At 40.3% G+C, this 15,501-nt stretch overlaps 2 protein-coding genes across 21 annotated transcripts in view; both read right to left on the reverse strand.

Moving 5' to 3' along the window:
- Positions 1 to 15,501, reverse strand: part of LOC115607365 (supervillin-like) — a 138,686-nt gene that overhangs the window by 46,094 nt on the left and 77,091 nt on the right. For 11 of the 20 annotated variants that reach the window (XM_030484682.1, XM_030484691.1, XM_030484650.1 and 8 more), the window contains 5 exons: positions 12,258 to 12,315; positions 11,978 to 12,129; positions 10,902 to 11,580; positions 1,275 to 1,445; positions 611 to 645 (listed from right to left, as the gene is read on the reverse strand). In XM_030484682.1, the coding sequence (XP_030340542.1) occupies positions 611 to 645; positions 1,275 to 1,445; positions 10,902 to 11,580; positions 11,978 to 12,129; positions 12,258 to 12,265 (1,045 nt within the window). In that variant the 5' untranslated portion in view covers positions 12,266 to 12,315. The remainder of the gene's footprint in view (positions 1 to 610; positions 646 to 1,274; positions 1,446 to 10,901; positions 11,581 to 11,977; positions 12,130 to 12,257; positions 12,316 to 15,501) is intronic. The other 9 variants (XM_030484721.1, XM_030484731.1, XM_030484696.1 and 6 more) reach the window with 4 other exon arrangements.
- On the reverse strand, positions 1,379 to 4,627 carry LOC115607441 (supervillin-like). The gene has a single exon (XM_030484744.1). It carries the CDS (start codon positions 2,554 to 2,556, stop codon positions 1,774 to 1,776), a length of 783 nt encoding a protein of 260 aa, XP_030340604.1. The 5' UTR covers positions 2,557 to 4,627; the 3' UTR covers positions 1,379 to 1,773.

Consider the following 15,501-nt stretch of genomic DNA (forward strand, 5'->3'; position numbering starts at 1 on the left):
ATCCATAAAAGCTGAAATCAGCATCCTCCAGATCCAAGAATCTGCATCTCAAAGCTGCAGAGAATATCAGCTTCCAAATAGTAAAAGGCATTAAATCTAAATTTAGCTACTCAGGAGATTACCTACTTAATTTGTGCCAGACTTGCCGAGTGTGACAAGAGCGAAAGAGAATCAAGATGGCAGACTGAATTATATAATTTAATAACCAGCATAACTTCCTTAGCTAGAAAACCAGTGAAGGTTTTTTTTAGTTATTAGTCCTAGACCAACGATGAAAATGTGTGGTCTCATTTATTTATTTTTTTATTTATTTATTGTCTAAATCAGAAAAAAACCCCCCTAACCCTACATTGAAAAGTGCCAAGCCATTCCCCTCTTTGCCTCCCATATGAAGTTCGGTATTCATAGACAGACTTTTGGACTTAACTGAATTTGAAATCAAGTCTGTAGTAGACATGGCCTAAGGAAAAGTGGTACTTCAAACATACTATAGGTAATGAAAGCTACTTTCAATTGGACTTTGTTTGCATTATCAAATAGTTCTTCAGTGAAAACAAAACAAAATACATCTGCTCCCATTTCTTCCTTAGAAAATAGTACGGTAACATACCTTCAGCAGTTGGTATTTCTGCACTCAAAATTGACCTGGTGAAAAATCATCAAACAGAAAGAAGTTAGTTGGAAATGAGACATCAAAAGTTAAATTCAAACTCCATCTGAAGTAGCAGGACCTCAACAGTCTTAAGAGTTGGAAAACTTTATCTGTTTTTCAAGTTTCAATAGTTTCCACTTTGACATCCTTTAATAAAGCAGAAAGGCAAGCAACTGCAGCCAGACTTAAATACAGTAAAGGAAAATGATTTCCAGTTCAACTTGCAGAAGATAAAAGTTTAAGATTTGCTGCCAGCTCTTTTAACATAAAATATATAGCTTTGGTTGTTTACAAGAAAAGTAAATGATAAAGCAGAGTAGATGGAAAGGAAATTCTTTATATAAAACCAAAAGCATTTATCATTAGACAGAACCAGACAGCTATAACACTTTATGATGATTCACTGTTCACCATTTAACGTGGAGGGGATTTGCAACAAATTGGTTTGGTCGATGATGTTTTTATTTTTATTTTATAAGAAGCTGTAACAAATACTAATTGTTTTTAAAGAGAAACAGTAATCTTGAAAAATGCTTATGCTAATAAACGAACAAAGTCTCTGCACAAGCTCGTTCATGTCTACCTGTACCAGAATACTACACAGAGCTATGTACGTGCCTACCTATCTGTCTCCTTTCGTTCTGCTGACGTTATAGGTTGAGTTTTAAATCTCTCAGAAGTCTTTCTATTTTCACCAGGAGTAAAATAACGCCTCGGCCTTCGTGGCCCTCTTTCACGGTCACCATTGGCAGACAAAGTGCTACCTGCCGTTGACATCTCAGACCGAGATTCACTTTTAAACCACATGATAGAAAGCGCATAGAAAAGAAAATAGGAGAGAGAGGTAAAGCATAGATGTAAGCATCTCAACAATTCACTAGAGATCACTCTGCATGCTCCTCCGGTAACATGCGCAGACGTACACATTCCAGCTACCCCACATTACAACTTGCACTAGCAAGCAGAAGCACAAAAGCAGGATTCAAACCATCTCAGCCTCCAGTACACACTGGTGAGAGCTAAGCTGTGTGCTTTAAGTGCCGAACACGACTGCTGTTGAGTGTGTGTAATTTTTGCCAAGGACGTGCAAGTTTCACACGAAAATATGTCTGAAATGTCACCTACAATTCTGTTTTCTTGTTGGCATTAGCAGACTCCAGAAAGACATTACGGAGCTGGGCAACAGAGACTTTTGTGTCAACCATGCCAATCTCACCGTTTGGTGCATTTGCTTCCACGCTTTCCTTACTTTTAAAAGCTTCTAGCTTAGGAGGCACAGTGTAGTCAGACATTGAGCGAGTCAGGACTTTATGCTTTGCTGTTGACACTTTCCGAACAGGAGCCTTTGCCTTGTCAGGCTGCAATACAGACCCACTCTGAATGTACATAACAGCTTCACTCCTTTCTATATTCTCAGGGGTCTTAAGCTGCTGCTCAGGAGCCTGCCTCTTATTGCACTCCAGCTCTCTCTGAACTTCTGAGTTAACTTTCAGCTTGCTTGTGAAAGAGGAACTCCCCATGGGGGTATCCAATTCTCCTCCTCCAAAGAGGCCTTCATGGTTCTTCCCTTGCTTGCGAATCTCAGATGGCAAAATCGGTCTTCTGCCTTTGGAAGCTTGTTCACCCTCCAAGGAATCTTCTTCATCAGGCTTTGCTCCATAATCAAGTGCCTCTTTCTTTTCACTCTCTGATGCAGTGGCTGCTGACGATTTTGTTAAGAGGCTAACACTGTCTGGTAGGAGGCGGCTGCCAACAGAGATGTTTGCTGGTTCTTCTGTTGCCATCAGCTGAGCTGTGTGACCAATGCCAGCAGGCTGAATATAGCCATGTATTGGTTGGCGGACTGAACTGACGGGCTGATTTATAACCCTATCAAAGGCAGACGTTTCTGTCTGAAGAGGCATGTAGTGGGCTGGCACTGGATGGGATTTTCTCTGAGATACTGTGTCTGTGACATGTTCAGGGCTTCCACGAGCACTTTCCTCTTTCACCAGTTTCTCTCTAACTTTTACTCTTTAAGAAAGAAAAAGGATTAAAGCTGTGAACAGCAATACCCAATCTGGGAAGGATCATAAGACACCTACTGTGGGTGCAGGCAGCAACATCGTATTAAAATAAAAGCAATCAACACATAGAAGAAAGCAATGTTATGATGCAACCCCTTCCACCCCCCAAATCTTAGCAATAACATTGCTCAAAAACGTTCAAGTGATTCAGAGGACCTTGAACATGCATGACTCCTCAGAAGGTAACTGAGCAAGCTCTGAAAATGTACAGCATGTTCCCATGAGGTCACAACTGTGTTTGTCAAACAGCACATACCCATAGTCTCAAACAAACAAGATGATCAAAACCGCTGTTTATATATATTATCAGTGTTGGGTTCAGCCTGAAATTGCAAATTCTGCTGACAACCAGGTATGTAATCAGGTTTTTGAAGACGTCTAAACACTAGGCAGCTTACATCATATCAAGATGGTGTTGCATTGGGGGATGAAAAAACATGTTGTTATCTCCACCTAGCCCTTCAGATGTTTTGCCAGAGACTTTTTTACTTACGCTTTTGTGCATCATGTAAGATCTAAAAATCTTACGTGTAGTGTAACCTGTTTCAGTAAGTGAGAAAAAAAACGTTGAAAGTGCAAGCCCCAAAGCCCAAAGTGAAACTATGGCATGGCTGTTGCTCTTCAGAGGGCTTGCAGGGGAGAAAAGGATTAAAACCAAAACAGGCAATCTATCTGTTTCAAAACAGATCATTACATTGTAACATGCAAAACTTACAGGAATGTTCCCCCAAAGTTACCTTTCTTCAGTGTATTTTTCTAGAAACGCCTCTAGACTTGCATAACATCCATGCAAAACAGAGTTGTCTTGTACCTTCAGACACTTAATGCGACTGCACTAAGGGAAGGCAAGCGCGTGCAGCCCGAGGCAGCCTTTGCTCTATGACTACAACTGCAGGTAAGCTCTCCAGCAGCTTTACAGCCACGCCGGGTATTCAGACAGCTTACAGGGCGAGCATTTGTAAACATTGCATACACGGTATTAAAAATGAAAGCCCTGTACTTCCTCCCTGCCCAATGGGTAGAAAAAATGATTTTAATTCTGAAGAAGGAGAGAAACTCAAGTACAATAGGAGACTAGCTCTTTATTTGAAAGTAAGTAATCCAGCTCTAAGTATGTGCAATTCCAGGCTTGCCACCAACAGACTTTTTGGAGTTTACATTACTAAATAAACCCCAAGATTTAGGAAAAAAGGCAAATGAATATCTGAGAGAATAATTCTGGATATCCAAAGTTATCCGAAACACCAACCTTTCTAATATTTTGGTGTTCCTTATCTCTGAGGATTGGTGCACTTTCCAGGGAAACTCCTCACAGTTACTTAAGTACAGACAGTGTGTTCAGTCTGAAAAAGTGATTCTTTAAACTACATGTATCAAGCATTTTCCAGAACATTCACACTGATGTTAGTACTGGGTTATAAGAATTACTTTCATTGGGAACATAGAAAAGAGTCTTCCTGCAACGCACCTCATAGTGGGTTAACTGCATGCGTTACCAAACTGGGAGAAAGCAGCTGCTTGTAGCTCCAGTCGAGATCTTGATTTACGTTTCAATAGATTTTTTTTTTTTTACTTCTCTTGTACCATCTCCTTTGGAATTCAAGGAATTAATTATAGGGTATGCTAAGAGGGATTGGTGTGTGGTATAAAAATCTGCTGGTTTGAAGAGTAGAAAGTGGGATAAAATAAGTGATAAAAATTAGTGGAAGCCAGAATGATAGTAGCTGTGGAAGAAGCTAGGGGTGTTTGTACTTCATCAAAATACCGATTGGTTTTAAGCTACAATAAAAGCAGATGCTTCTGAAAAGTTTCAACAGCTGTTTATCCTCAAGAAACAACTTTTTAACTTGCTGCTGTTAAAGGAAAATTAAAGGCAAGTGTTAAAAGAAGACTGAGTAAAAGGAAAGAAAGGGGAGGTTTGAGTCTGATTGTTAGCCACATGGCAATGTTTTATGATACCTGGAGGGCCAGCTGATAAGTGAAGGCGTGTCCCCTTCGGAATCTTTCTGAAGAAACCATTCAGGTTTTGCTTTCCCTGCACTACTACAGAAAACAGAACTTCAGGTAACTTTTGAAATCTCAACACATGCTCCCATTTATTCTCCCAATCTTCCCTCCCCACCACTTCTTTTTGTTTGTTTTCTAATTACTCAACTACAGAGGACTGTTCATCAAAACAGAAGCACAAGCACATTAATTAAATTGAAAGGTATAAACTGTGAAACAAACTATCATATTAAGTCCACAAACATCTAAAAAGTATTCTGAATGTTAAATATTCTGCAAAGGTAACTTTACGAAGTGTACACTGTCCAGAATTTGAGAAGTTAAAGCAACTACACAATCTTATTTTTGCCATTTACCATTACAGGTCAATTTGAAGGGGTTTATGTAAGCAAAACCTAGAAAAGTTGCTAAAACCATTCCTTTAATTTCTGGTTTAAAATGGTAAAGACCACTGGGTCCAAATAGTAATACGAACTTAATGAAGTTAGAAATTCAGATGGCTATATCATACTTCCCAAGAAATTCTCAGGAGCACCTGGAACCCCTTGTAGACCTGTATCACAAGGCTTCAGAAATGCAAACACAGTTAGCTCAAGTAAAGTATGCTGTGTCACTAAGTGACAGGGGAAAGGAAAAGATTGAAAAAACCAAAGTAATCCCAATTTGATCCTGTCTTGATTTTATTTTGTTTCTATTTTGGAGTTGAAAGCCTAAAAGGGAACAAGAGCACTGCAAACTTCTAAAAGCCCTGCAGGAAAGGGTGTTTCAGACTACCTACATGCTGTTTCTCAAATACTTTCCTAATGCCCACCTACAGTAGATCACACCAAATACCTTTAACCTTGTAAGCACAGACTGTCCAGCCACACTATCATTTACAAACAAACTCCCTGAAGCGGACAAGCATCCAGGCTGCTTTCCATTACCTATAGATACATCCGAAAGAACTCACATCGCAGTAGAGACATTTGGGATGAAAATCCCAAATTAACCTCCAGGTCATCTACTTCAGTTTTTCTTAGCTGGTCTTCTAATGAAAATAGTTGCAGAAGTAAAATCAACTGTTCTTAAGGTAACAGTGCATTTACTGCAAATAAGTTTAAATTTGAGAACTCACCTACGCTTGTCACCTTATCCAAATCACTTAGGACAAAGTCAAACACCGACTGTTAGAACACTTTTTGTTTTTCCAAATGTTTTTGAATTCCAAAAAGAACTGACCAAATAGGAGGTAAAAACCTTTCAGAGCAGCTGATCCAGTAGCTGGAATTGCTTTGAAGCAAGCAAACTTCCTTCTCCTCTCTCAGTGTGTACTTTGGCACATTTTTATAGTGGGTATGGCCCAAGCAGCAATTATTTGTACTTGATCATTCATCCTTTGAAGAGAGCAGTCAGAAGAACAGGAGCCATGTTTTGAATTTAGAGTTAATCAGCCACTTCCGCAGCCAAATGTAGACAATGTCAAATGATAGAACTTTGTTGTCTTCTCAGTGATGGATAACAGGATTAATTATTAAATCTTCTTAGGACTGAAGGCACAAAGCTTTCATATGTATTCCAAAGCAAGCTGCATTTATTTTCGAATTTGAACTCAGCAAATTTAATTTTAACAAAAACAATCTTGCAGTCTGTATAATGTGGAACTGACTTCAAGACAGCAGCCACCTGGAAAACTGGCATTAGCCCTTATTTTGCTTGTGCAAATGGCCTTATAGGAGACTACCACACAAAAACTTAGAACAGACTGCGTGGAAATAGGCAATAACTTCTTTACCTCTCAGAAACAGGGACAAGAGTTTCTGAGAGGTTATTCTTAAATCTCTGAATGTCACACCACTGAGTATGTACTGGCACTGGAAGTTGTCAGGGCTCTTGGCAACTTGGCGTTTAAAATACTACCTACAGCTACATGCATATCCAAACAAGAGACCAAATCCTAAGTTGAAATTCTTGGCTGCAGTAAGGTCTACACCACATCTTGGTGGGTGCAGATGACTTCCTTCAAAAGGTATGGCAGACAGTAACTGGGAAACTCGTTTCATGCAAATACTCACCCTAGCCTCATCCAAAAAAGAATCTGAAATTAGTGACACTGCAGTCAGTAGTTCGTTCTAAGTTATGACTTATTCACAGAATCATAGAACGGTTTGGGTTGGAAGCAACCTTTAAAGGCCATCTAGTCCAAACTTTGCAATGAAGAGGGACATCTTCCACTAGACCAAGTTGCTCAGAGCCTTGTCCAAACCTCAGCTTGAATGTTTCCAGGGATGGGGCAGCCACAACTTCTTTGGGCAACCTGTTCCAGTATTGCACAACCCTCATCATAAAAAATATTTCTTCCTTATATCTAGACCAAATGTACACTTATTAGTTTAAAGTAATTAGCCCTTATCCTATCACTACAAGCCCTGCTTAAAAGTTTGTCCCCATCTTTCTTACAGGCCCCCTTTAAGTACTGAAAGGCTGCAATGAGGTCTCTCTGGAGCCTTCTCTTCTCAAGGCTGAACAAGGCTTTCCTCACAGGAGAGGTGTTCCATCTCCCTGATCATTTTCGTGGCCCTCCTCTGGACCCTTTATTACAGTTCCACGTCTTTGCTGTGGATGGAGTCTCCTGAGAGTGGAGTAGAGGAGTAAAATTACCCACCTTAACCTGCTGGCCACGCTTCTTCAGATGCAGCCCAAGACACAACTGGCCTTCTGGGCTGCAAGTGCACATTGCTAGCTATTGTCCAGCTTTTCACCTACCAATGCCCCCAAGTCATTCTATGCAGGGCTGCTCTCAATCCCTTTATCCCCAGCCTGTATTGATGCCAGGGGTTTCCCCAACCCAGGTGGAGGACCTTGCACTTGGCCTTGTTGTATGTCATGAGGCTCACACAGGCCCACTTCTCAAGCTTGTCCAGGTCCCTCCGAATGGCAGCCCATCCCTCAGGCATGTCAACTGCACCACTCAGCTTAGTGCCATCTGCAAACTTGCTAAGGGTGCACTTGATCCCACTGTCTATGTCATCAATGAAGATGCTGAACAGTGCTGCTCCCAATACAGACCCGTGAGGGACACAACTTGTCACTGATCTCCATCTGGACTTTGAGCCATTGACCACCACCCTCTGGATGTGATCATCCAACCAATTCCTCATCCACTGAACATCAAATCTATATCTCTCCAATTTAGAGAGAAGGATGTTGTAGAGGTCCACATCAAATGCCTCACGTAAGCCCAGACAGACAACAACTGCAGCTCTTCCCTTGTCCACTGGTGTTGTCACTCCATCATATAAGGCCACTAGGTTGGTCAGGCAAGACTGCCCTTGGTGAAGCCATGCTGGCTGTCTTGAACCACTTCCTGTCTCCTGCTTTCCTTTCCTGATTTCTTACCCCTGGTGATGAGGAGCTCTTGTGCTCTGTGGAAAGCAAACTTAATGATCTGCCAGCTCTGTTCCTGCTGCTTTTGCCCCACTGTCATTTGTTAGTATGGCACTACAGCAGAACAGAGAAGTAAAAATGACCCTACCACAAATAGGATGGAGTTTAAATTCTGGAAATGTCCTAACACCAGAATCCACCTGAAAATGGATCTTACCATTTCATTATCTGGAAACAGAGAACAAGTAAGTCTCAAAAAAAGGAAGACCTCACAGGAGGGGCCTGTCTCAACCAGTGCTTACCAAACACAGGTGATCCCTTAGTGTTTCACACAGCATCAGATCTCGTAGGGACATTGAACTTTTAGCAAATGAAAAAGTATGCCCCCATTAAAAACACTGTTGCCTTAATTATTTCTCTTCTGCCCAGCTTTTGCAGCATCTTCTATTATTACAAAATAAGTAATGCCAGGGATGGCAGCTTTAAAAAGAAACAGTTGGAATTTGTGAATGATTTGATAATGCCTTCAGCCCACTCCCTCTTGACCTCGTAACTGGTTTACAGAGCTGCACTAGAAAAAAACATATTTGCTAGCTAAAAATGAGAGAGCTTTACAAGGAGGCCTGCTGTCTCCACATTAAAGGCTATCTGTGAATGAGCAGAATCAGACGTCTCTCTATAGCCAGCATGCTGTTTCACCAGGGCAGTTTCTCCTGTGTTGGAAGAGATAACAACCTAGAAGGCATTTCATTGTTCAGTGTTTCACTGGTTTCCCCTCACAGAAACAGTGACTAGGATTGCTTTGTGAGAGTAAAGAAAGTAAAACCCCCTTTTCCACTGCAGCAGACACATTCTTGGCTATAAAGTTTGATGGGCTATTCTCTTTGCTTTCCTAAGAAAGACTGAAAACTTTCTCCCTTCCTTCACCTTATAAAACAAAGAAAACAGTCTGTCAAAGGTCCATTGCTTCAATATTCTTTCTTATCAGTAACTGTATTAGTCAAGAGATTTACCTCAAACTGACTATTTGAAGATAAGAGATAATGTTTTGTAATATTTGAGTTGAGACTGCTTCAGACACAAGTTTTTTGGAGCCTGGAATAACCCAGTCAACTCAAGGGGTTTCAGTACAAGTCTAGTCCCAGTTGTACAGATGACCTGCAATGACTATTTTACCTACCGTAGTAGCAGAATTGTAAGCTTAAAACATAAACCAAATATAAGACAGTACTTCCTAAGTATGTTGACTTACTTTCCCTCTGATGGATTTACTGAAATTAAAATATTCCTTTAAAACGTTGCCTTAACTGGGAGAGTCCAACGATAGCTCATATAGCCTTGTATCCACGCAAAAGAAAGTGAACAGGGTTAGAAGTCACGTGAATAATGGAAAACTATGAGAAAAATATTAACATACTATTGGTGCCCTGTGCAATAAAGTGAAACAAAAAAGAAGGCTAAGTACATCTGAGCAGTTTACAGGCACTGTAAACAGATCACTTAATCCACCCACTGGTTAACCTTTGACGTGGAAGATTGCTTCATCATTCAAACTCGAAGGTATGCTTGTGAGAGGTAATAAAAAGGCCACAACAAATGAGAATTAAGTTTTGTGATTTTGATGGGAAGGCTAAAAAAGTCCAGTCAAGGTATCTTGGTTTTGAATCTACTGCAAAAAATACCAAAAAGTGTGAATGGTGCAGCTTATGCCAGTTCATTTCAGTTTCTCAGAAACAGTCAGCACTGCTCAGCCTGATGCAGATGTGTTTACAATGAAGTTCTCATTATAATTTACATCATTTTTAGCTGCAACATTTTAACTTGAGTTTTTACAGTTACTATTTTCCATCTATCCACCTACCTAGAAATACAAGAATCACACTTAAAGAAAATCATTCTTTCAAAAAACGCTTAGTTGTGCGTTGTTCGCAGTCACCATAACATTTTGACAGCCTGTTTTTGCACTACAGTGTGAAATGACAATGCAAAATTAGTGAAAACAATTTTTTTTTCCTTCTGGAAGAATCTGGTTACTCTATTACTGAGGTAAATTTGTCAAATCTGAAGTAATTCAGAATCATGTGAGGGAGGTGGCTACATATTCCAAATTCAGCATGGAACTTTAACTGTCCCCTTTGCCCCTTCACACACACAACCCTGATATTATCTGAAAGATTGACTACCACAGTTCAAAAGGGTTTTTACACTTTCACAGCAGGAAAACAAATCAACTCTTTCAAATGACCCAAGACACTTCTCAGCTTTTGACTCTGAGAACTGTTTTATTTTGGCAGAAGCTGTCATGAAGCTATTGAAATCTTCAGTGAGAAACAGCTTGCTTTTAAGAGGAAACCCCTAACCAAACAATTTCAGGATATAGAGGAAAAAAAAGTTAAAGGCTTGCTCTAACAGGTTACGGAAAAAACCCCAACCACCATCTACCCACAAAACGAAACAGAAAACCCAACAGACTTAGAACTGTAACAGCATAACAGCTTCAATTTCTAGTTTGTGTAAGATACTTACACATAGTTATTCCACTCCCCTTGCAAGTGCCTAATTTTAGCATAAATTCTATAAATATAAAGTGAAACCAAGGACATATCTACTAATAGATACCCTCTCCCTTGTTTCAGAAGCACACTGTGATTCAATAAATCCAACCAACCCATCCTGAGACATCCAAAGCCACTAAATATATTCTTCAAGGGTAACAAATACGTTTTCATAAATACTGTAGACATCGCTGCAAAAGGTGATTAAGGTAAAGGAATCTACCATATAAACAAACAAATAAAAATCATGCTTACCTTTGTCTGATGTTACTGTGCAAGGGCTGGTCATTCTGCAAATGGATTGGTGAGGCTGCCCGCTTTGGTGAAGAGAGGGACTCTCTAGGGGTTTGCTTTGGTGATATTGGCACTTCATTGTAGGAGGAAGATTCTCGTCCAGAAAGCGAGATGGAACTATCCAAGGTTGCTGAAGGATCAGAAGCCTGTCTAATGGCACTGTCATCATCTGCTTTTCTATCACTCTTTTCATTTGAGAGGTCTTCTTTCTCTGGAACACCATCTTTTTCATGGCTCGAGTATTCTTTGGATTCAGAAATCACACTCTTTAACTCCTTCGTCTCAGTTCTGGACAAATATGAGGAGCCACAGTCCTTGTTTTCATCATCTTGCCTTTCACTTTTCACTCCCTTTCTTTCCACACTGTCAGGATCTTTCCTTGCCCGTGTATATCTGGGTGAGTAGTCAGAATCCAAATCAGTATCAAGAGATAATCCATATTTTTCTGCTAGCTGGCGCCGCCTCTCTGCCTTGTACCTAGCTATTCTTTCTGCTTTTGACTCTAGTTCCTGGACATCCATGTTTCCTGTACTATACAAGGGCTCTGTATTACCTCCTGTGGTTTCTGCTCGATATCTGGATGACCTGGGTTGTTTTTCTACAGAAGAATCTGAAGTTTCCTCCTCCTCATTTGATCTTCCTGTTGAAAGTACAACATATATGAGCAAATCCATCTCAAAACTCTGAGTACCCAACCCACCATTCACACTGAGCAAACAAAAAGCTTCCCATTTTCTTACAAACCCACGTGTACCAGTGACTGCACAGACATGTAACATTTTGGCACTTATGTCTCCAAAAACATATACGAATGATAAAGAAATGTTTATTAGTTAAATATGTTGAGTCTCATATCAACTGATTGTTGTTTTAAAACAATATGGATAACCAACCTTGTTCGACAGCTGAAGAATTAAAAAGGCAAGTTAAAAAACCCTCTGACCATGGCTTTCTATAAGACTCCTCACCGTGTACGGTAGGGTAGTAAACATGAAGTAATTTAGCAATGCAAGATTGCCTTGTGTTATGCTACTTACCTAAGTGGGGACTGTATGGATCAGTTGCACGCATATATCTTGGTGTATCTTCCTCTAGTAAGCGGTGTGTGACTGACCCCGGACAGTTCTGTAGAAGCATAGGTTGTGTATCATTTTCAATTCCCTCTAAGCGTCTAGCTATTCTCTCTTTTCTGAAAAAGATGTGAAAAATGTGACACCCAGCATCTTTGAAGATTTGAGGGGAGAGTTTCTAAGAGGAGGTAACAAAACAAGCTGTGTGTTTTGTTTTACAGGCCAAAGGCTTTTTTTTTTTTTTTACCTTTTCATTTCCAAAAAATCTTGGTTGTTTGGTTCAAACAGTTTTCTTAATTCTGAAACTGAGACAACAAAAGATTATGCAGTTTATAAGCTGCTAAGTTTCAGCAACTCTCAGAAACTTGTTAAAATGCTTTAGAATAAAAGGGAACAATCAAATAAAGTTAAGAGGTTTGAAATTGCTTTTGTCAGGGTACAAGTATTTTCCTCTGTTTTCCTGGTTTATTAAGCTCGCACTGTCAAAAGTGCACTAGGCACATAGGTGTAAGCATCAAGGAGTCCTCCGCTCCAGATAGAATCTGCTGTGCCATCCTAGCAACTTTCAAGATCTTGTAAAAACTGGGCAAGTTGTATTTTGATTAGATGGGGTCAAGCTTACACACTATTGTAACTCATTTCAAAACCAGGTAATATGGAATTACTGCTTACCCTGTCTACACAAAGGTCTAGGACTGACCTAGTTTAAAGAGCAACAGTGTCCCCTATTCCCTACTTTTCCTCCACTCCCTTATATTGAGCAAATCCCACTGACTCATGGTTGGAGTGAAAATTACTGTGTACCCTCATTATATTCTTTCACGGTTAATCACTCTCTACTTTGCGAATTTTCCCTTATAGTTTTAATCGGATATAATTTCCTTCTCTCCCCCCGAACTTTTTGGTGGTGTTATGTGCTAGCAGACAGCTGTCACAGTTCAAAAACCAGTAGTGAAACAACAAGAGGCATGATAGATGAAGTAATCCCTATATATATACACATATGTGCACAGTTACCAGTGATGTTTGCAAACCACATTGGAGCAGTCAGTGCTACAAAAACAAGTGTGGAATGGCTCCTTACCACTAGGAAGAGAAACCAACCCCAAGGCTGTCAAAGGATGCAGTAGACTGGGGGTGTGGGTGGGGTAGTGAGTACCCTTCACACACCATATCATTGCCTTGGCAAAGATGTGAAGATGTGCTGCTAAAAGCTGTATGCATTTATTCTGATGCAACAGACCTCTGATCCTGCTGACCCAAGGATCAAAAAGCAAGCTCAAGTCTACAGCCTGCTAAATCAGCCCTAGGTTAACACCAGAAATGCCTGATGAGTCAGGAGTGTCCAGAAGACACTGTTCCATGCCACTGCAGAAGTAAAGCTGTCAGCTTTTTTCCCTGCCAGACTCCATTGCTCTAGATATTTAGAAGATAAACATTATTGAAACACCACCCTTTTAAAGGTCAGATGCACCTTTTCTCCCTTTCCTCTACTGCAAGAACTTACATGCCTAGCTAAGGGTTTCAGCTTAGTTGATAAATATCCAGGAAGCTTGCTGTTTGCTCAATACCAGTGCTCATACCTCATAGATACTATTGACATTGCCTGTCACATCAACCTTATGTGCTGCAAAGCCACTAGAATTTCAGGTAAAATATCTTAGATCAGCAAGAATTAATGTATTCTGATCATGACTACTCAGAGAAGCAAATGAATGAGGTACAAATATAGCGTCTGAGGCTACAGATGAGTGCCTACTGAAAATGTGTGATTAACAGGGGAAGAAATCAACTGGGCCACTCTCCAAAAAAATCCCTTTAGTCTACATTTTTAAAGAAAGCAGACTCAAGCTATCCATTTCAATTTGTCAAGCCAAGTTAGCTCAGACTGTGATCATGCCATGAAAAAATACAATACGTATACATTTGATGCAACTAGCAGTGCAGAATAGCTAAGTGTGCAGCTACTTAACAGTGCCAACACAAGGGATGCTTCTTCCATGCCTAGTTTCAGCATCTGTAGCAAAGCAGTTTGAAGCCTTTGCTGTTGACCAGGTTGGCAGTGGAAGATAGACACTGAAAGTCAGCAAGCTCCAGGCACAGATCTCTGGAGATGAATGGGAACTAGACTTGGGCAATGCAAAATTTGCATCCAAACCAATACCAAAGGAAAGATAAGCCCATACATTGTGTTTCCATAGACCTTTCTCTCAATTCATGAGCAGTTCCTGCTGCTGCCCGGCCTACTCAAGCTGTGCTAGCAGTGGAACTGTGTTAAACAGAGAACTTATCCATATGAAACCAGCCTTTGTCTCACATTCGCACCAAAGGAAATGATTTTTCATAAATACTTTGCTCTCACCTCCGCCAAATCTACTTCTGTTTAAGTTTGTTTTTCTGGCTATTAGAATTTTTCTGTTCCATCTGTTGGCTATACATACATAAAATGGTCAAAACAAAACCCATAATTGTTATGCCACTTCAGACAGATCAAAGGCCTCTACAGCTCACAGTTAATAAAACCACATTCCATCCAAACCCTGATCATTTTTCTTCCCTAGTCACCAATTTATACAGTCCCTAAAACCATCATCAGAGAACAGGTCTTTTACACAGCTTTAAAGCATAGCTTTGTATACTAAAGTCTCTGTTCTCCCGCCTCCCAAAAAAAGTTGTCCACATACAAGAAATGTGGAACATCCAAAGAACTCCCAGCAACTTTAGCTCAACACCCTCTTGCTACGTGTTAGCTGAAGTTCCAGAGATTCTACTACTGCTTTGCAGCCCTAAAAAGAGCACTGGCTTCATGAAGAATCTCTCCAACACCTTCCCAAACAAGATGGGACAAAAATAGCATGGGACTACTCTATGCTGCCTTACACTTTTTCCACGCTTGAGATTCCAGACAGTAATTTCAGCTAGGTTGGCCAACATCTGCAGAGCTTTTTTGTGAAAGCATTTTCAGCAATAGTCTTCTGGGGAGGTGAGGAAAAGAAGGAAAAACAAAACATTTATCATCTGGTTACACTAGCAGAGGCATACTAACATGTACAATGCTTATCTGCAGGTAGCAATATGTGAGACTTCGGCTAGACTCTTTGATCCTCAGTTCAGTCTGTATCAGTTGAAAACTAAATATATTCCTTTGATTTTCCAACACGTGCAAATCCAGGTCGAAGTTAAGCCTTAGATGGGACAAATAACCTTTCTCTTCAGTATGTGCCTGAAAGGGCCTCAAGTAGGTCCCACTGCTAACTTTTTCTTAAGTCTGCTATACAGTAAATCTGATGCCTTTATTATGAGAATAATTTCTTAGGAAATACAGGCATCTTGAAACAGAAATTCACTGAGAAGCAACTGACAGACAAAGTTTCTCAAGCAAAAGCTCTCACAATTAACTTGTCGGCCAGCTGATTGTAAGGCTAAGCATCTGGAAAAATGAAGGACTGCATATACTTTCTGACTAGTGCCCTCAGGACATCTGCGTTGGG

This window comes from Strigops habroptila, chromosome 1, assembly GCF_004027225.2.
Source record: "Strigops habroptila isolate Jane chromosome 1, bStrHab1.2.pri, whole genome shotgun sequence".
Lineage (NCBI taxonomy): Eukaryota > Metazoa > Chordata > Aves > Psittaciformes > Psittacidae > Strigops > Strigops habroptila.

Bases quoted from the DNA above. Each gene is read 5' to 3' on its own strand.
- LOC115607441 (XM_030484744.1), bottom strand. From the start codon at position 2,556: ATGCCTCTTCAGACAGAAACGTCTGCCTTTGATAGGGTTATAAATCAG.